Source organism: Conger conger, chromosome 2 (assembly GCF_963514075.1).
Source record: "Conger conger chromosome 2, fConCon1.1, whole genome shotgun sequence".
Classification (NCBI taxonomy): Eukaryota; Metazoa; Chordata; class Actinopteri; order Anguilliformes; family Congridae; genus Conger; species Conger conger.
In genome coordinates this window covers 46,059,664-46,081,444 of record NC_083761.1, presented here as the reverse complement: position 1 = coordinate 46,081,444, position 21,781 = coordinate 46,059,664, and the positions used below count along the sequence as shown (strand labels likewise).

The window sequence follows — 21,781 nt, the reverse complement described above, 5'->3', positions numbered from 1 at the left end:
CTGCTCATAGTATGACTGACTATTCAGCAGTATATAACTGACAGTCCACTGTGGTGGTAGCTACACCGTTTGCCTTGTCCTTACCGTTGCAGTGACAATCATTTCACAGAGAGATGACGGTATTATCTAGTTCGGAAAAGTTTGCAGGTAAGCAAATTCTTGGTCATGCATGACAATTCTGAAAACCAATCACATCATCTTACTTCACTGTGTAAATTGATGATGTCTCTGTAAAACAGGCTTCCCAGCACCTGGTGAAATGCAACCCACATGGTATGAATGAGATTAGTTTGATTGGTTGATGGTTTGCACCAAAGATAGTGCGCTTTTTGCCATGCATATTGCTTTTAGGCTAAATAATTGAACTTCTCAAAGTCTAATCAGACCACAAAATGTTCTTCCAGAAGGTTTCAGGGTTTCTCGCATGGCTTCTGGCAAATTCCACACATAACATAATACCAGCCTTTTTTAAAGAAGTGGCTTCCATTTAGTCTCCCCAAATCAGTGAAGTGCTCATAAGAATAATCTAATGACAATCTCTCTCTCCTCCCCCCTTCCCTCCCTCTCCTCTCCTCTCCCCCCCCCATCATTGCATTAAGTAGTTTTCATGTTTTAGTTTTTAATGAAATTGTGAAGACATATAAATACTTTATTTCAATTTGATGATACAATTACTTGTATAGGAGTAGAAAGATTGGATTTAAATAATTTAACTGGAAATGGACAATAGGGTGATATGTTTCTGAGCATTGTAAATATCAAATGAACATTGGGAAATTAAAATCACAATATTAATCAGAAATAATCACAGTAAAAAGTTATCCAAGAGGTACTTTATTATACTACAATATTACAGTTTAAAGTTATTAATATATTACTTACATTAGCAATACAGAAGCACATTAATTTCACATCAAATAAAACGGAGTAAAACGTATAAAAATGGAACATAGCAGGTTGACAGTTCTTTCCAAAGTGTTGGTGATCCGTTTAATATTTGTGGATATCTCTTGATGAGTGTGGAAATGAAATGTACTACTAAACACAGATAGACCCTTGTTACAGAACCTCACAGCTCACAGGAATAATGGCACGTGGGGGTCATGCTTGCCAACAAGTCATCACATTTGGGTAAAAGGAAATGCCTTGATTACTATGGTCCCTCACAAGTCAAGACTTACTGGGCCTTATTCAAGAGTCAACATCACCTAAATTTACCAAGGTTTGTTTGTTTTTTTGAATGAGGAGACCTGGGGTGAGGTAAAAGAAGAAGTGGTCACATGTTTCATAGGGGCCAATAGGAGAAGTAAACAGCGAGTTAACAGAATTTCGAGAGCTTCACTGCTGGACCAACCCCCACCTTATACACAAAATTGCAAAATATCATTTCCCAACATAATTCACATCAGGTCTGCAGTCTGCAAAAGACAATGGCTATCTACGAGTCAGGCAACCCCTAAACTGGCCTCATAACATGCCAAGACATGTTTAAATTAGTGTGAGTACTTGTTATTTTACAACAGTGGTAAATTTATGATGAAGTTTAATGTTTTATGGACAATGTATTCAATGCCAAATAAGGAGCAGAGGGGAGGGTATGTTTCTATCAACAGCCACTGAGGTCTGCTCATACGCTCCAACAGGGCAGGAATATCACTATAATACTCATGTGCACACCCATAAGGCTATGGGGCTATGGAGGTCATGTGCAGCTGTGAACCCAGGAGGATGTGAGGGTCAAAGTCAGGTCTAAGACACCTAGTCGTCAGAGGAATAGCATCATATAACTCACCACTCTCAAACAGTGCCAGTGGCTAACACTTTAGGTCTGCACTTGCATTCAAAGGCTACTTACTACCATGTTGTTTTTGTTTTTACACACTATTTCTGTATACATTTCGCTATAGCAAGTGGCTGATTAAGGTGCAGTAACTTGGATAGCACAGCATGCCTTTGATTTGAACGGCACACTTCTTTGAAGAGATTTGACGAGAACACTGGGATATGGTAGCATTAACTTAAACACAGCCAGGTACTCATGCTAGTGTGTTGTTAAAGAAGTAATACAGTATTTTGTGCTAGGTGATGAAAGGGCAGCCAACTGTAAATCAATCAGGATGAACCAAAACCACCGGGCTCCATGAATATTGCATACGGTGAGAGACTGAAAGTGTGGGTCGGTTCATACCATGTGCCACTGTGGTCATAAAAACCGAAGACCCCCCCCAGCTAAAATTTGCCTCCCACTCCCCTTCCCTTGATGTGACCACACTGTTTTAACCTGCGCTGAATCTCCCCTAGTTTGTCCTGTGAATCAATAAGCAAAATGTCTTTTGTCAATCATACTACCGGTCATAGTTTCTCTTCTATTGTGGCTGATGAAGAACTGGTGAACAACTACCCATCCGAACCCAATGTCCCTCCACCAAATCACCTTTCCCCATCCACACCCCTTCTTTCCAGTTGCAGTAATGGAGAGAGAACTGAAAGCAGTGGTCCTGGGCTTCGCCTTCCAGGATAAGGCTGGCTCTACAGTTTCCGCAGTTACATGGACATGTGTTCTGGAAGCACGTAGGAGATGTCGTCCCAAGGGTGCCTGTACAGACCCTGCTTCAGTCTCTTCTGGTCCAAGTAGTGTCCTGAGAGCGGAGGAAGGAAGAGACCGAGATCAATAGAGGCAGCATCTCTTACCCTTTCCAATTATCTGATGCCATTATCCGCACTCAAGAAACACAGCAGCTGTGGCATCTCCCACTGCTCTGACCGACACACTGTACAGCTACTTAAAAACAAACTGCTTCAGCTGGCAGTGTCACATAATAAATTACTATTACAATGTTCAAATTCCTGGTAGTTAATCCTCCGGATAAACCTCCACTGACCTCTCCTAAACATTTTTGCAAGATAAAAACCCAAACACTACTGGGTGTTGTGATGGTCAATTCAAAAATGTCATTTTTATTACTGAATGTTATCTGCTAGTTCGTTATATAAAATAATTTGTTCAAATTTTTTCCCTTTCTCTCCCAATTTGGTAGCCAATTGTACCCTATCTAATCCAATTAGTGTTAGCTGCGGATATACTGCTTACGACCCTGTCCCTTCAGTGCCCCAGAGGGAGAACAACACGCCTTCTTCAAGCTGTCTCGTCTCACAGCCCGCGACCATAATTCCGAGGCGCATGCACGCAGCGATCCCTACTAGTTCCTCCCCTTGGAGCAGCGAGCCAATTATGCCACCCCAATGAGAGCCGGCCAAACTCAGCTTTTGACTGGACCGGGAATCGAACCCCGGTCCTCAGTGAGCAACTGTAACAAACTGATGCCTGCATCACGGTCTGTTACTTTATCTGCGTGCCACTGCGGCCCCCTTCTGCTAGTTTCTTAAAAACATATATTTTGAATTCATCATGGCTAAATTGTGCAATGGTCCATTAGCCAACCAGTCATATTTCATACCGGTCATGACATATCCGATATGCAAATGATGCAGCCCTATAGTTCAACCACAACAGAAACACTGAAGATGAGCTTGTAGATTGTGGGGGGGGTTCAGAGAATACGTAATCCTGCTTTCTTGCCCACGTTTCTTACTGAAACTTACCAATGAAGCCCATGCTACGACCCAGGACGAAGATTCCATTCAGGGCCCCGATCTCCACAAACTCATCAGCTTCATCCCTGCAACACAAATGTCATATCACTAGCCTGTATTTCGCTTGCTGCACTCAACCCAGAGCTCAGAACAGCAGGTGGAAAAGTTGACAGCGACACACATGGGAACATGTGTGAAGCAAGCGTACACAAAGCCAATCGTTCACAGTAAAAATATACACGTGCAGACATATTCCCACCGTGTGAATCCGCCACATGTCCTGAGCAGGTCCACAAAAGCCACCCCGATGAATCCATCCACATTCAGGATGAGGTTGGGTTTCTGCAAAGCAAGCGCACTGTTGAGACTCATTCTTGCACACAAATGGAATTTAGATGATGGGCGTTTTCATAAAGAATTAAGATTAAGATTTAAGAATGAAAAAGATGCTATGACATTAGGGGCCCTCTACTCCAGAATGAGGACAGTGGGTGTAAGGGGGAGGTGTAGGTATAGGGAGGCGGGCACCTTAGAGGTGGTGATCTTCTCTACATCCAGGGCGTAGTCCAGCAGCTGTGTGGCAGGAAAATGCTGCTTCACAAAGTCCTTCAGTATCTGGACTCTCATGTCAGGATTGTTGATCTGAAAATGTATAATTTTTTGTTTTACACTTATTGTCTATTCTTTCTTATTTCATCATACTTCCATATGCAGACACATTTTTATATATAGGTTACATATGGTTACCCGATTATCAAAAAAATAAAAAAAAAGAATACAGTGCAATCCGTAATTTGGACAGTGAATACACTTTGTTCTTTTGGCTCTGATAAGTTTGTTTCGATAAGCCTATTGTTTGGCCTTCTAATGGCATCCTTGAATTTCATTGGCACAACTATGGCCCTCATATTGACAAATGCTAATAACAGATTACGAAGGCAAATTAAAGCCTCAAATCAAAACTAGACACTGATAAGCTTTCTTATACCTGCAAAAAGGAAGTGATTGAGTACACTGGACTAATCAGAAACAGCGTGAGGCCAATTGTCCAATTACTTTTGGTCCTCTAAAATGGAGAACTGTATAAAAAGGTGTGCAGGAGAAGCATGTGAGAGCCGAGGAGGAGGAGCTTACCGACTTCACCCTGTGTCCGATGCCCATGATCAGTTTGCCCTCTTTCTTCATCTTGTTGACAAACTCCATGGGCAGGAGGCCGCTGTCGAAAGCCTTGCTGAACATCCTGGCAGCAGCATCCAGAGCCCCTCCGAAGCGGTCACCCTGAAACACACGCAGTGACTTTCAACAACATGACAACACCTCAATGAGCGCTACACCTCAATGACAACACCCGAATGAGCGCTACACCTCAATGACAACACCTGAATGAGCGCTACACCTCAATGACAACACCTGAATGAGCGCTACATCTCAACAAGCTGAGCGCTACACCTCAAACTTGGCCATGCAACCTAAAATGAAATGCAGTAATGTCGGTGGTAACAATATAATCTAATGTTATGTCAAAATGGTTTTCATTTTGGATTGGTTTGAGTAGTGTGCATGAAGGAGTGAAGGTTTCGAATGCATGGGTAAAGGTGGTTGCTCTCAGCAGGCACCAGTCCTCTGTGCATTGTTGCCCTCGGGTGACACGAGCAAGGTCCTGCGTCGATACGATATGCAGAGAAACCAGTGCCATTCAACTGCACAAATACAATTAAAGTTTTGTCTTGTTGATTGGGAGGGGCAACTCCAGACTCCCTCGTTTCATTTTTTTAAATAAATGACACAAAGACTGCCCCTGTTTTTGGTGGTACAAGTCGACTATGAGACTAGGAGATCTTGAAGGAATGATAGTTAAAACCGCTTATACCAGTTTTATCTGGCAGAAGGACTTAACAGGAATTCAGGGAGCAGCCTGTCAATGCAGACTGAGGGAGAGGCTGGGTTCAAGAGCAGAATCATGTACTGCTTTCACTGGCCAAGGCACTTTTTGGCAGATGTATCTATGTCTTTTCAACTCCCTTGTTGAACCATTTCCTTATTCAAGATCTCTGTACCACACCAGGCTTAAGGTGATACAGGGTAGAAAATTGGGCCAGGGGGAAGGCATGGGTGTGGGTTCATTTAGACTGGTGGTTTAAACCTGGTACCCACCCACCAATACCCACTCAGTTTCCACTGAGCAAAAGTGACAAACCTGGGGGTGATGCACCAAGCTAGTTTTAAAATGGGAAATTGAGAAATTTGTCAGAATGAATTGGCAGCCATGTTGAAGCCACAGTTCCTGCCCTTACAATCTTACCCTGCGCGGTTAGAAATATGTACAGAAACATACAACGGGAAGCATGAAAAAGAAAATCCAGAAAACCAGGGCTTAGCATTCATTTTTTGGCTCACGTTTTCCAAAGTCACTGGCCACTGAGCATTTTCACCAACCAACCAAAAAAGAAATAAATAAAGTAATAAATAGGTCATTGGACATCGTCAGTGCATGTAATTGTTGAGCTAGCTAACGTGAATAAAGTGTGCGTGTACGCATGCATGTGCGTTTGACCATTTGATTTGGTTTGTTTGTTTGCCTTCTCCTACAGAGGAATCCGTGTACACCCAGCGCTCATGGGAGTTTTCCCCACACTTCCTGAAAGATGATACAGCGTGTTGGGCAGGACAGTACTGATGCCGCACTGGTTCTGTGTGTATGCAGCATAGTGTGGGTGGGGCGGAGGGGAACCCTGGTTGCAAGCGCGGGCCTTACGATGGTGAGCAGGCCTGATGTCAAGCTCGAGATGAGATCCTTTCCAGCACGGGCACAGACGATGGTGTTGTGGGCACCGGACACTGCTGGACCGTGATCCGCTGTCACCATCAGGCACATCTCTATGAACTGGCAGGCATACCGTGGCAACCTGGGACACAGTAGAGACATCAGTGTGCAACCTCCATGAGGCTGAAAACATGGATTCCTATACTGCAGGTTTTAAGCATGACCTTCAGCTTTGACTTTTAGTCTTTCCATACAAGTTCCATGTACACTGTCCCGAGTAAATGATAGGTTTACAATGATTGGTTTGGCTTGTGCATTTGATGCTGGGCGTCAGGCTTGGAGATTCTAGGTTGTGAAAAACTCTGGCTTTTCTAGTGTTAAGTTGCCCAACCTAAAATCTACAACGTGTGCCTACAGAACACATAGTAATCACAATGTTTAATCTTTAACAAGTAGTCAAAAAATCACATATGAATTATATTATAAGTATATATAAGTATGAAATACAGGTATACTTAGAAAAAAGCTAAATGTTGCTCTAACTGCAAACAAACTAACTGCTAGGTGTTAGCTTCTAAAGAGTGGCGACTGGTGATCAAATTCAGCAGTCCAAAGACATGCAGGATGAAAATGAGCTCATTAGTGAACTCTTTACATTGATATGTAGTAAATAAAAATGACTCATTCTGAAGAGTTGAAAACACCGTGTCACACCTTCTCTGGAACCAGAGCAGCCCCAGCACTCCTCCCAGGCCCATCTCCTCTTTGAAGACCTCTGTAATGGGCATGCCGGCATAGATCAGCTCCTGACCCCGCTCATCGCAGATGCTGGTCATGAAGGAGGCTGGCTTCCGGATCAGACCCAACTCCTACAGCAGGGAGAGAGAGACATCAACACCTACAACATAGATATTACCACATCGGACCTTTGGTTCCCCCACTAAACACAAGCACACACACACTTTTGCTGGAACTAAGGCATAGAGCATGGACAGTCCAAATGCCCATTGATAATAAAGTGAGGGGGGGGGGGGGGGCTTTATTTATGTAATTACTAGCCAAATTTCACAACCAGACATCCACAGATTTGCTGTAAACACTAATAGCCAAAGACTTGGCACAGTCATCATCACACGTACCCTTGCCCAAGAGTAGTCCATTGGCACTGTTGGGGGGGGCACCTCCTGTGCCGGAATGATGATACCTTCGGCTACAAGGTCCTCATAAACTGACCTGTGGATCACAAATACAGCCAATTAAAAATGTAACAATACGCAAGATACAGGGCATGACGGTCCTGTTTGTGTACCACCAACAATAGTAGCCTGAAAATGCGTTAATGCAATCTCATAAAACACAATTATAGAATGACACATTTTCTATTACATTATCTTTGCTAAAGTCTCCCTTTGTAATACTGTATACAAATGTATGCAATAACGGAAACAAAATGTATTGGAAAGCAACACGACATCAACACGATAGCAGCATTATTTTCATAGGTAACGTTAACCCACTTGTCCCATCTGGCAGCAGATTGCTCCTGCAGCCATGTTGATCTCCCTGTGTTCATGCATTAGCACCAGGATGAAGTCAAGGGCTTCATTGATCAGCGGCCGCTTCATGCAGAAGTTTAATGTGAATTAGACCGATAATTACGGAGAAATTGACAAAACTGCCACTACTTTCTTGTGTTCCGAATAGATCACTTTAAGCCTGGTGTTACGAACACCCATTCACAATGTTCTGAACAGTGCACATGAAGCAAATGACCAAACTGGGCATTTAAAAAAATGCCTGCCCATCATGCACCAGTCTCTCAATAGCTAAAGCCACTGTCACAGGCAGGGCTCCATTATCTTATCTCTGCAGAGACGGATCATGGGTGTCTCGTACCTATATTATCAATCGACTTTATTATAACCTCCACCACATTGCTTTGCTAATGCTGGTTAAATTACTTGGCGAGAGAAACAAAGCTAGCCAGCTAATTTAGCATGCTGCTAGGTGCAACGTACAAAGGCAGCCATTACAATCTGCAATGGGATAACATGACCTTGTTCAAAAACTGTGGGCCATGGCAAAAGTGCCGTTTTTCTGTGGCAGTTTGCCTTCCAGTTATATTACAATGGGTGAAGTCGAAATCTCTGAAACAGGAAGTTTGGGGTTACAGCAACGCATTCCAGGTAATTTCACTGCACAAAGTGCAACTTCCTGTATCTAAAAGGATTCCCCTAAGTGAGAGTGAGTGCAAGGGAAGAAACTTTTGATTAAACCACAGCCTAGATCTCCACCCAGAATCGGGTTAAAAAATAATAAAGGAGAAAAAACAATGCAAAATAACAAATAGTGCCCCGATGGAAGGATGCAATCCTGCTGGGAAAACTGACTAACCAGAGTGACTAAGGCCAGCAAAGGGGCAAAACAAAAGTCAAAGTCGGGGTGGGTGAACAGGGTTTCACACATTTCGCAGAGCTGTCAATGCAAACGGCAGTCGTTTCAAACCGAAAGTAGAGCAAAGACACACCAACAGCAAAGATGCACAAATGTAAAGAAATGTAAAGGCTTATGACGAAGGCTGCCTTATGTAGAGGAGTTGGGCGTGTAAAGCGCCTCCTTGTGGCCTTGCCTGGGCGAGGACTCACCTGATGACATCCCCCAGTTCATCAAAGCTTTTGGGAACAAAGGCCCCCGCCTCGCTCAAGGCCTGGTTCTTGGCCACTGCCGTCTCGGAGGCCTGGTTGGCGCAGGCCCCAGCATGGCCAAATTGCACCTGAGGGTACAACGAACATGTGTCACCGGGTACCACCGTGCAATCGGCAGATAAAACAAAATTCCACACTGTCCAGACCCACAATCACCCCTTCTATTCAGCTTTGTGGTTACAAAACATGACAATGCATTACAGAACAGCTTTGCATACGATCCCAACATCCACTGTACTGATGGAAGTTCATGGGAGAAACTGAGAATTGAGTACAGTAGAATCCGTAGGTATTTGGGCAGCGGTACAATTTCTCTTCTTTTGGCTCTGTACTCCAGCATATTATATTTGAAATGAAATAATGAATATGAATATTAAAGACTGTCATCTTTCATTTGAGGACATCATCCATATTGGGTGATCCCCTTCTCTGGCGTTTCTGATAAGTCAACCGTATTCAATCGCTTCTTTAGTGCTGGTATGAGAAAGCTTTCAGTTTCTAGTTTTCATTCTAGGCTTTTGATTGCCTTTGGAGCCTGTTATTGGCGTTTGTCAACATGATGGCCAGAGTTGAGCCAGTGAAAGTCTACAGTAAGTGCTTCATACTCCCACTATACCTCGGAGGAGAACATGGTAGCACAGGTCCCGATGCACCAGCACACCACAGGTTTGGTGAGCCTGCCTTCTTTGATGCCTTGGCAAATCCTGTATTCCTCCGTGCCTCCAATCTGCATCAAACAGAGAAAAACCAAGTACAGTGTGAGCTTGCACAGTGTACAGCAAAGGTTAAGCTAAAAAAACAAGTGAGATGCAGCATATCACAGTGGGTTGGGAACTTCCAAGAGATGCTTTGGGAAGGTGGGTCTCACCTCTCCCAGCACCACGATCATCTTGACTCCAGGGGTGTCCTGATAGCGCAGTACATGCTCCATGAATGTGGAGCCTGGGTACCTGTGGGAGATGAACAGAGGTATGAGGTGTGAGGTATGGGGTATGAGGTGTGAGCCTCTTACAGTCAATAGGAGGAAAATTCCATTCCTAAAACACTGGGGCTTCGGGAGCCTCTTAGCAGATCCATCATTGAGGATAAAGAAAACTGAATTAATTAAAAAGTAGGCACACAAACATGTTTAGGCTAAAAATTGAGAATTGAGGGTGCAATTACCCTTGAAGTAAAAAAATAAATTAAAATAAATTTTAAAAAGGGAAAAAGGGAAAAACTAGTTCTAATTGCTACAGACGGGCTCTCCTCACCTGTCGCCCCCGATGGCCACTCCCTCGAAGACACCGTCAGTCGTGCGGGAGATGATGTTGTTGAGCTCGTTGGACATTCCTCCGGAGCGGGACACGTAGGCCACGCTGCCCGGCCGGTAGAGCTTAGAGGCCAGGATGTTGTCCAGCATGCCCCCGGTGTTTCCGATTTTAAAGCAGCCAGGTTTGATCCCACCCACCTGATGAGCAACACACAGAAACACACACCACCGTGTTCACAATGAGCGATTTGATTGATTGACGGGTTGCTCGTGTGCTAGGCTGAGGGAGGGGCAAGAGTTTCCCGTTGTTTCCTCATTGTGATCTTGTGGCAGCAACACAGTTTCTGTTGAAGTGAAGAACGGCAATACACAATATACAATATAAATTATTGTTCAAGTTCCTGTGGTAGTGCAATGAGACTGATAATTGCTTTCGCAGCTTACCAGTTACCATCATCTCTAAATAAATAGATCACTAGCAACAGCCACCCCATGCCATATAAAACTCAGTAGCCTATGAGTATTGAGGTCGATGCGATTGATTTTGGCAGAGCAAAATACATATTTATCATACCCGACCATTGTGTTATGGCACTGATAAGTATTGAATGACACTATGAAAGTTTGTTTCATTGGGACCATTTTGAGAGCAGCATGCATGTATCCTTCGCCAGGTACGATATTCAATAAGTCTTTGTGATTAACCGTAGGCTTCTTACTTCCATTAAATTAATGCCGGCTGAAAACAGACGTAGTCAGTACGGAACTGTAAAAAAGCACGTCCACAAGTGCATTTATACAGCAAGCTCGATATTTTATTTAAGTCATTTTAATTACATAACACACAAAATAATGAAATAATGTATTTAAAGTCTTTAAGCCTCCCTGAGATCTCCATGAACAAGGCAGCTACAGTTATTGTAAGCCCGCATCACGTAATCACTTCCTGCCTTCAAAGAGCGTCTCATTCACACACTGCCTAAGCACCTCTGAAGATGCCTTTGAAGGAGAGCGACTAATCAGGCAGCGAGGCATCAAGGCAACTGCCTTCGGTTTGAGACCCAGCCAATGTCAGGGTGTTAAGATATAATTATGCATCCTTAGGATTTTGATTGTGTTTATTGTAAAGTTTATTGTAGTCCCCAGGAAGTACAGAGGAGAGGGGTAGTCTAGAACATACATTGCAATAACAGCATCAGTATCAGGGGAGGGAGGGGGGGCTTACCGTTGCTGGACCAATGATGGTCACACCCCTCTCGTCTGCTCTCTTAATGATTTTCCTGGTCTGAGCCTCAGGGATGCCCTCTGCAATGATTGCAATGGTGTGGATCTGGAGACACAGTCACGTGCAATTATGAGTCTCTGTAGCATGTTTATGCAAAGGCCCATCAGCGGAATGATTGACAACTCTTTGGACCAATTAATCCAAGTTCATTGCTGCTCAATTTTCACAATATACTCAGTGATACCTAAAAGTCCTCGCTGAGTGTATACACATGCAGAATGGAACATGAATCTCACATGGAATAAAACCAAGTGGATCGCTTGTATACAAACTGCATGAGCAAACGAAGAACAATCAAAGGGAGGATGGCTTGCCTGGGGGTGCTGCATGGTCTCCATGGTGCTGTCAAAGGCCGAGCGCAGCGAGGCGAAGCTGATGAGCACGTCCACCTCCGGGTGCTTCTTCATGGCATCGGCCATGTTCTTGTACACCGGGATTAAGATTTCCTTGTGGCCCCAGTAGAACTTCTGCTTGTGGTCCCCACTAATAAATGTATACATTTAGCAGCCATTCATAAGTGCTTTCGTTGGGCATCAAAATGAAAAAATGTAATAAAATAAAATTCACAAGAACAATGGCCAATGGCAGTGGTCCTCACACCTGGTCCTGGAGAGCTGCAGGGTGTGCTGGGTACAGTTGTTACTTTGTTATTCAGCACTTAATTGATTAATTAAAGCAGTTAAAATATAGCTAACTCACCAGCTTTCCTGGGTCTGAATTGGTTATTAAGACGAAAAACAAAAACCATCACACCAGGCTCTCCAGAACCAGGAGTGAGGGCCACGGGGCTAGGGCCATGAACTGCAGCACTGTTCATTTTGCACAGAAGCCTTTTCACCAGCGGAGGAAGTGCGAGATCAGTACTTACGTGAAGGGGTAGACCATAGCCGCCACAGAGGGGTCCTCGCGGGAACAAACGTAGTCAAAGTCCAGCATGCCCTGCACTGCCCTCGTCTGCATGCCCCACACAATGGACTTTGTGTGCTTGCTGAAGAGAGTGGTGGCCTTCGCTGCAGAGAGACGGGAAGGGAGAGACAAAGAGAGACACAAACAGAGAGAGACTTCAGCATCAGAGATATAGAGGCATTATATAAATGCTTACCACACCCTTCCCCCCCTAAAACACCAGAATTAATAACCACCTGTTATACCAAAAAGCCAAATAAGAACCATGTGGAAAAACAAAATTTGCAGCATTCTGCCCGTTTACAGTATTTGGTCATTGTTGATGGGTGTTACCGTTCTACTGTAAATATTTCAATAACAGGCAAGTTGTACCACCAAGCAAGAGCAAGGATAGGGGCCAGACACACACACTCCACACAGTGGAAGCATCTAAGACCATTCTGGAATTTTCCGGTCAGGCAACGATTGTTGTTCTCAATATCAATCTCAGCATCAACAGGGATACCGCACGTAATGGTCAGTATTAGCAAAGTATTAATGCGATCATGTAAATTTAAACAGAATGGCATTAAGACAATTCACTTTGTGTGGAAAAACTATCAAAGTACAACCATAACAAATTATTTCACCAATCTTGTTGTTCTCATGCCGCAATGAATGCACAGATACGAGACTTAATTTATACCCAGCTTAAATGGGCCGTGATTATTCCAGGAACTGTTGACAATTTAAAGCTCAACAGTTCACACAAGCAAGTCTGTCAAAAAGAAGAAAAAAGAAAAGAAAAAAATGAATGCATCGAACGACCACCTAGTGCAGTCCGTTTTTGGACAGCAACATTTTTAGTGGTTTTCACTCTGTACTCCAAACAAATTGTTGAAATAAAACAATCACCCACCAATCTTAGGGGACCAAAAATAATTGGACAAATGAACACTGAAAACTTAAATAAAGTAATCATATTCAATATTTCATTGCAAATCCTTTGCAATCAATGGCTGTCTGAAGTCTATGGCACATAGACAGCACCAGATGCTGGGTATCTTTCATGGAAATGCTTTACCAGGCCTGTACTGCAGCCCTCTTCAGTTCCTGCTTATTTCAGGAGTCTTCAGCAAGTGAGTGAGCCAGTTCCTGTGAAAGCCACACCATGTTTCACAGATGAGGTGGTATGCTTTGAATGATGTGTGGTTCTCTCTTCCTACCTACACTGTTCACCCAATATGAATATAAAAGCAATAAAATTCAAGATAAGTCTGAATTAACTTCATAGTCATTATTTTATTTAAAATTCAATGTGCTGGAGTACAGAGCCAAAACGACAAAATGTGTCACTGTCCAAATACTTGCAGACTGCACTGTATGTGAATAATGTCTGAATCAAGATAATGTTTTAAAAACATTTTGTGCATTACTAATGAAAAATGTTTTCTTTTCTGATGCATCAGATGCATTGGGTCTTTAGTTTGGAAACACCAGATGTCAGAGCAGTTCAAGAAAAACCCTGATAAAACCTTCATTGTTGTTAAGTGAATATGAATTTGGAAGACCGCAACAATGCCTGATCAGAAAATCGTCAGTATGTATTAAAAATACTATTTTATTATTACGGTTTTCAATTCAGGGTTAAAGGTCAAAATGTTTTGTGTAGAAAATGCAGCTCTTCAGACCAAATTAAAAGCCCAAAAGGACAATTAAGTAAACATCAAAATGAATTAAAGGATGACAATTAAATACAAAAATTGAAATGCTGGTGATTGTCAATCATAGAGTCCATAAAATGCCTCTTCTCAAGCCAAAAGAATGAGCTATAATGTTCTCAGATGGCCACATGAAGCCCAACTTCAATTCTCAGCTGGAGGGAAAGTACATCATAATAAGAGTGCAACAGGATGTTTCATTGCCCCAAAAAACACTGCTTGCTATCCATTAGAATACAATTTGGATGTTAAATATTTAATATTTTCCTCAAGCTGAGAAATGACTTGGTACTTCAGAAGAACGAACACATGCCAAAGCAGCATAATCAAAAAAACCCAAAAGAAACATACACTTGCATGTATATCATTTTGGACCAAGGTTGATTCGGCAGGAAAGGACACACTGGGGTGGCAGAACACAATGGCAACACCACATCAACAGTGGAAAATGGCAGACTGTGGGTGGTGGCACAGGGGCTGACGTTGCACTAGACGGCTAAGCAGGGGTGACATTCAATTTAATGAGCTCTACTGCATTCAACCTACTGAGAAAAATGTGTGTTTAAGATTATGATGTTCCTGAAACATGAACCATCTGGAATGCAAGGAACTACTTTACCAATAATGCAGTTCTGCCACTGATGACCTCATCATTCTTTTACAATGAGGTTAGATCGCAGTGGAATTTGGGCATTTGTCTAATGAGGACCTCATGTTTTTAAGCATGGGTGAGGCAATGGTTCAGGCCTCACGTCAGTGCCGAAGCCGTAGCTCTACAGACCCAAGAGGCACGTTGCGCTGTCACCACTGCCGTGCTCGTTTTACTCCTGCAACGTCAGTCGCCGTGGAAACCGCCCAGCAGGACCGAAAGCTTTGACCACACAGCTGAGGAGGCCCAGAATGAGGCCTGGGGGCCAGAGGTCAGACCACCTTTCCTACCTCCGACTTTGTGTGACGGGGCCTGCTGTTCTGTAACACCACCAGGCGACAAAACACAACGATGACAAAACAGTAACAAAAGATACAAATTAAATCACAAATGCTTTAAATTAAAATTTAAATAAAGTCAGCTCTCAGTTACAATGGGCTCTACACAAGTTAAAAGCGAGGAGCGATTTCTGACAAAATTAAGCTGAAGAGCCTTGAAAGAACAGAGCATGCTGCAGTCTATGTGTCTAGCAGGGTTTGCTGAATTGTAAATTATAATAAGTGAATGGGCAGGGGAATGCAGGCAAATCTACAATCTACAGAATGCACAGACACATAAAAAAAAGTTAGCTTTCCCAAAATGCATCACGGCACCAAACCATAACCAAACCAATGCCATTCCAGCATTTGTAACCACGAGCAACTGGAACGAACCCACACCTCGTGAGACCGTACACAGGAAGGAAGGCTTTTCACAGAAGAACTGGGAGAAGGTTGCTGCATCCCAGGAGCAACCCTGATCTAGGGATTGTTATGGACAATTTACAAGTTCACAGAGTAAAACCCAGAACAGCTCATTTTACTTCAATTCTTAGCATAGCTGCAGTCCATATTCCAGTTTTGGAAGGACTCTCGGTTTTACTTCTCCAGCGAACACAAAGGCCTGTTCCAAAAAAGCAGGATTACGGAGTTAGCTGGATAACTGCACTAAGTTAAAACCCAGAACCCACCCAAATCTGGAATATAGACTGATATGGACCCAAATAGCTGTTCTGGGTTTTACTTTGTGCAGTTCTCCAGCTAACTCCGTAATCCAGCTTTGTGAAACGGGCCCCTGCTTTGCGATATAGCCCGTAGAGCAGCTGTCCACTCTACCTCACAGCTCCACAGGCTAAGTATGCATGCTCTCCAAGCGCACACTTTAGACCGCTTACAAACGGAAACGCAATCATTGGCAAGCTCGGGCCTTCACAGCGGCACGACAACACGGCACACGCATCACGGTGGGGTCTGAGGCGGCTGCAGAGCCATGGGATCATTCTGCAGTTACTAACCACCCACCCACTGCAGGCCGCCCCCTTCCCCCCAAACACCCAACCACTAGCCAGGGTGAAAGGGCTAAAACCAATCAGGGAGGGGTGGGAGGGGGCTTTAATGTACTAGGGGAAAGACGGCTGTTACTGGAGGCAGGAGCGGTATGTGGGGTTTGGGGGGGGTTTAGCGTTAGTGGAAACCTGCGCTTACCTTCGACGTCTCTCGAGAAAGTGCTCTTCAGAGACCAAGCGGGGCAATGAGCAGTGGCTTACAAAATTGATCATGAAAAGACACAGTCAATTAGACAGAAAAGGAGGGGCCAATTATGGCAATGTGGAGAACTGTGCTTGGGATGGAGTGATGGTGACAGAGAGGAAAGGGAGGACAAGGTTGAGCGACATTTAGGAAGACAAGACGTGGGCAGGCACGCGGGAGGGCCGGGGCTGAGAGTTGTGGTCAGATAATAATTTTGGCAAGGTGAAGCACAAGCAGGCGCTTGCACATGCGCTCCGTGGGAGAAACTGCCACCTCATGTACTTTCTATGCACAAACCAGAAAATTCTGCACTGAAACCCTCCATTGCTGTTTTGGGGATTCAGTCTTACTGAATTAAAGGGGCAAGTACATTTAGCATAGTGTACATTATCATAAAGTATGAAACAAATGTTGGAAATAATGAAACTGCGCGAGTGAAAGAAGATTAAACATTTGACATAACCTGTGCCAATTCATTTAGCAAACAACGGTGTTTACTTATCTGCGATGACATTCATTGTGGACACTAAACCATTTCGAGAACCGAAGTTCTCAGTCTTCTGTATGCCTTGGTTATAGTCCACCACTCCTTTACACACATACAGAGAAGCAGCTCTGGATAGCAGAACTGAATGGCAGAAATGGTGGGTGTAAAAATCAGGTCACAGCAGAGGAAGGTGGATGGCGTGCGTCAGGTCCTTTACTCTCTCTGTACAAAACCGCCCAACAAGTCATGACCGAGTCAAAGCACACCAATAATGTGCCACTAACTTATGACCTTCAAAAGGGACGTAAATGTAAGTTTAAAAAGAAAAAGGAAATAAAGAAATACATTTAAATACTTTTCTGTGCTCAATTGATCTTGTCCGGGACCAGGGTTAGCACTTTTTGACAGCATTTCAAAAGGTTCCGATACACCAGATGAGCTCAGTAAAGCGTAGAAAAGTATTTGAATCCAAAACAATTGCGTGTTTGTCCCAGGCCTGGCTGAGACTGAACGTCAAGTGGTACATTGTGCGTTTTTACATTCTGCCAAATACAGGGATGGTGACACGGGTCTGTCACAGTCACATGACCGGGGGAGAGCGAGACACTGGGAGGAGCCTGTGGAAAGGGAGGGGAGGAGTGGGAGGGAAAAAATGATTTTAAAAAATGGGAAAAGGGCACAAAGTGGGCACAGTGGCAGTTACCTGGGGGGATGCCCGGCTTGGACTTTTTGGCAGGCGTGGCGTCGTTGTGCAACTTGGGCTCAGAAAAGGAGGCGGTCCTGCTGGCAGCTGGGGTCTATGAGGAAGAGACAGGGGAGGGAGGTGTGAACAGTTCTGTACAGACCGGGGAGGGTGTGCACCGCAGGGGCGCATCACCAGCAATGGGCCAGCAGGAGACCGAGATGATCGCACCACCGAACACTGAGGCAAAACTGATGTGGGACTGGCTCTTAACACATGTACAGATGAACCTCAGAGAACCAAACATGTCGGGAATGAAAGTTGTTAGGAACCCTGAAAGTGACGTTGAATTGCACCAATTTTAGGAAATATTTACTATACTTCCCTTGTAGGCTACTCTTTAGCAACAGCCATTAAGATCAGTCCCTTGTCTAATTTCTGTATCATTTCAAGTTTCTCAATTAACAGTGTTGCTCGTTTACAGTTATATAATAGTTTGTATTAATGTTATACTTCAGATTGTTGGTTTTCTGAGTTTCGGATCTACTATTTGCAAAAAAGCTTTTCTGTATTCCACTGCATGTTCCTGTTCTTCCGGAAGATGCTTATGACAGACCAGCAATCAGGACTTAAGCCTGCAACCCTGGAGTCAAAGTATATGGTGTTCTCTAGAACTACTCTAGTTTCACAGGGTGTAACTGTAGCAGCAGCAGCGACGGTATAGGTAGGCTACTCAGCAGGGCTGAGTGCGTTTCCACCAACAGAGCTGGAGTACAGCACCTGAGGGCAAAATACATACAAACCTGCATCTGCACAAACACACTGAAGAAAATGGCTCTAAAAGCTTAGCTGCAGCATATGTACAATGGGCTTTACCCAGCCTGAGGAGGTGTACTGTCATCAGGATGTTATATTAAACAGAAGACAGACAAAAGCACATCTCTGTCGCTCCCGGGTGGAGGATGACGACAAAAGTCACACGCAGCCAGAATTCTGCCCCAGAAGAGCCAGGTCTTCAATTTTGCTGTGGCAGTTAACCCTGACAGACCCAAGCCCAATATTAAGAGGCTCGACGCAAATCACAAGAGGTTTTGGCTTTGGTTGAGGAAATTTTGTAGGGTTTTAATAGGGGTTCAAAACAATAGTAGAGCAGCCATTTCGACTGGTTGAAAAGATACAAGGTCGAGAATATGGGGAAGAGAGAGGGGAAAAGACATGCAACCAAGGTCGCCTGGTCGGATTCAAACCTCAAATGTCCCGGCTAGCAAGGAGCATGTTGATTGTGCTCTACAGGCTACGCCACCAAGCCACCCCCCCTCCCCCCAAACACCGGTTCTAACAGTGGTACCGAAATGCTGCCACTGGAGTTGAGGAGGAAGTTGGCGGTGTGCGCGGCCACGGGAGGCTGGTTGGGGATGGGCCTGTGACCCAGCGCCATGCCAACGATGGCGGTCATGTGGGTCTCCGTGCCGAAAACGTGGATGGGGATCCCAGTGGTCTTCCCTGTGGGGAGGGAGAAGACAGTCAGGCTCAGGGGACAGAAGTGCAATCGTGATACACTGTTGTAGTGAGGGACCTCACAGCGAACAAACAAATGCTAAACAGTATGCTCTGCCCACTACCTCAAAGCACTCCGATGACAAATCCCCTAGATTCATACGAAGATTGAGACTATTCCCTAACGAGTCGTGGAATTTGTTCCTTAATGAATCACGACTCCCTAAACACCCGGCTAATTAACTCAAAACCCCTGGGGGAAAACCAGCAAGACTCAACGTTAGGCGCACTTACTGTAGCCGCACTGAGGCAGGTTCTTAACAGCCCCGTTCTTAACAGCCCCATGCATTCGACTGTTCAAGGAAACCCTGCTTTTGACCGGGTCACTCACCCACTTCTCCCATCACCCTCAGCCCCTCCTGGTAGTTGGGGCCTCCTCGGCGCACGAAGATGGTGACCTCGTGCTCCTGCAGGGGGACCTGGTAGTCTTTGATGGCTCGCACGATGCCCTGTGTCACAGAGGACCGGCAGTCAGCTTTGTAGCCTGGCACTAATTTCTCAAAGAAACAGTGAACAAAAACTCATGTATAAATAAAAATAAATAAAATAAAAAATAAAAAAGAGCCTCACCTTGAAAGTGGCAGCAACATTTGTGAAGTTGGCAATGCTTCCGCCAATGATCAAGACTTTTCCTGCAATCAGAATGGAAATAATAGTACACTGGTCCAGGAACGAGAGCGGTCAGTGATCCATTAAGTGCTTCATGATCACAGTCACTTTCCAAACACACGCACACACTTAATGAGCTCCATAATGTTCGGGACAAAGACTTTTCTTGATTTGGCTCGGTACTCCACAATGCGTACATATAAAAAGTGCTGTAATTCCTACACGGTGAAACCAAAATAAATAAAAATATAAAAGCACCACATTAACCACATGTGAATCGTTTCATAACAAATCTAAAATGGTGCAGCCAAAAAAAAAAAAAAGAGAAGAAAAAGTGTGCCAAACATTAGCTCACTCGACACACAGTGTTTGTACAGCGGACATAGCGTGCGTCTTGTATTCGCTAAGTGCTTTGGTATGACTTTCCCTCGTGCAGACAGCCCAGCGGTAATCTGAAGAGGGCGTACCGTCTTTGTGTTTCTCCCGGGTCATTAGCGACAGGATGGTCTTGGCGTAGTCGTACGTCTGCTGCTCGCTGGGCGCCCCGGAGTACTCCCCGTAGTTAGCCAGCTCGTCCACTCCGCCCAAGTCACAGATGGTGTCACTGGGAAACATTCAAACTCAGCGGTCATCAAGCGGTTCCAGAAAACAACCGTGTTGAGGAGAAACGGAGAAGCACGCATCCTTACAGTCAGTTGTAAAAGGGTGTCTCTTTTCTAGTCGGACAGCTCATTTATGAATCATCCCCCCATAAATTTCCATATGTATCACTCGACTCTCGTTTAACTACCATTATTAGCCGTGTAATTTTCAAGAGCCTTTGGACTTTGGTGGAACGCAAACATTAGCCCACGAAACGAGCAAACAGAATGTGAATGTAAAGAATGTGCAGGAGACCGATAAGTTCAGCGACTTCACTGGTGTGCTGGCGCCAAAGGGCGAGCACCCCAACTGTCAACATCGGTGAAAATCTTCACAATGTAAACAGTGCTTCTGCAGTATCTCATGTTTGTTCAGGTCACTGAATAAACAGTAGAAAAATAATACCGGTTATAAACCAGCACTGACGCAACAACTGCCAGCTCCCAGATTAGAAAAGGCTACAGAAACCCCTTGAGCGCAAGGACAAAACCTAAATACTGAAGAGTAGTCGAGCTAACTAATGTTTCCCCTTTCAATTCATAGCACTAGTAAGAAGGCAGGCCTGGAATCATCAAAGCAAGTCAATGGATGAGATCATATCCATTGAGGCAGGTGGTGATACATTATGATGACTCTGCAGTTCTTGGGATTTAGGGAAGCTATGATAAAATCTTGAGTGCCAGCCAGCGTGTGGTAATTTGTAAGCTCCAGAGGTCACTGGTGCTGCACACTACCTGTACACCACAGATGCCCCTCCGCCGGCCACCATGGTCCAGATCCTGCCCCTTGGGTTGAGCAGGGTCAGCTTCAGGCTGGCTCCGCTCTTGGAGTCCAGGTCTGCGATGTAGGCTTCCTGTAAAGACAAACAGTGTAGAGACGCGTTACTGCTGGCCGCTTCATCATATCCTCGGGCTCCTAAATCTGCTAATAGAGCTCGCTTTGCCAAAATGACAAAATAGTTTTTCCAACTTTCTAATCAGCATCATATATCCACAACAGCAGCATGTTGAAAAAGTGATAATGGCTAATATTAAAACAGTCCCTGATGTACAGTACTGGCACAGATTATGGAAACACTGCATTTATAGGCAGATTTATATGCATTATTTTGCAACAATTTCTCTTTTTGATATAATAAATGTAATAAACAAACAATTAAACTGATATGAACTAACTTCCAATATGCATTAGTTCATACTGCCTACTGAACATCCTAATGCATCTTACTGTCGGAAATGTCATAATCGGTTTGAACATGCATTTCTTTGTCTAGTGTTATTCTACATGGAATTATAATATTCATGCAATTAAAAGCTTTTTTGGCTTGTATACTTTATTTAAAATGACTGAAGGCCACATAGTGGCATTACCACTTGTGGTC

The 21,781-nt window shown here is 44.2% G+C and overlaps 1 protein-coding gene across 3 annotated transcripts in view; it reads right to left on the bottom strand.

Annotated features, from left to right (window-relative positions):
* Window positions 1-818: 818 nt before the first annotated feature.
* The window catches only part of aclya (ATP citrate lyase a), a 40,194-nt gene continuing 19,231 nt past the window's right edge, over window positions 819-21,781 (bottom strand). Inside the window, exons 8-30 of one of the 3 annotated variants that reach the window (XM_061224260.1) lie at window positions 21,135-21,253; window positions 20,226-20,362; window positions 19,720-19,781; window positions 19,481-19,598; window positions 18,941-19,095; window positions 17,614-17,707; window positions 15,575-15,655; window positions 15,146-15,175; window positions 12,469-12,610; window positions 11,915-12,083; window positions 11,541-11,645; window positions 10,317-10,513; window positions 9,932-10,013; window positions 9,680-9,790; window positions 9,004-9,131; window positions 7,498-7,591; window positions 7,073-7,227; window positions 6,350-6,500; window positions 4,729-4,872; window positions 4,123-4,236; window positions 3,854-3,936; window positions 3,604-3,680; window positions 819-2,639 (exon numbers count right to left, since the gene is read on the bottom strand). In XM_061224260.1, the coding sequence (XP_061080244.1) occupies window positions 2,545-2,639; window positions 3,604-3,680; window positions 3,854-3,936; window positions 4,123-4,236; window positions 4,729-4,872; window positions 6,350-6,500; window positions 7,073-7,227; window positions 7,498-7,591; window positions 9,004-9,131; window positions 9,680-9,790; window positions 9,932-10,013; window positions 10,317-10,513; window positions 11,541-11,645; window positions 11,915-12,083; window positions 12,469-12,610; window positions 15,146-15,175; window positions 15,575-15,655; window positions 17,614-17,707; window positions 18,941-19,095; window positions 19,481-19,598; window positions 19,720-19,781; window positions 20,226-20,362; window positions 21,135-21,253 (2,643 nt within the window). In that variant the 3' untranslated portion in view covers window positions 819-2,544. The remainder of the gene's footprint in view (window positions 2,640-3,603; window positions 3,681-3,853; window positions 3,937-4,122; window positions 4,237-4,728; window positions 4,873-6,349; window positions 6,501-7,072; window positions 7,228-7,497; window positions 7,592-9,003; window positions 9,132-9,679; window positions 9,791-9,931; window positions 10,014-10,316; window positions 10,514-11,540; window positions 11,646-11,914; window positions 12,084-12,468; window positions 12,611-15,145; window positions 15,176-15,574; window positions 15,656-17,613; window positions 17,708-18,940; window positions 19,096-19,480; window positions 19,599-19,719; window positions 19,782-20,225; window positions 20,363-21,134; window positions 21,254-21,781) is intronic. The other 2 variants (XM_061224269.1, XM_061224278.1) reach the window with 2 other exon arrangements.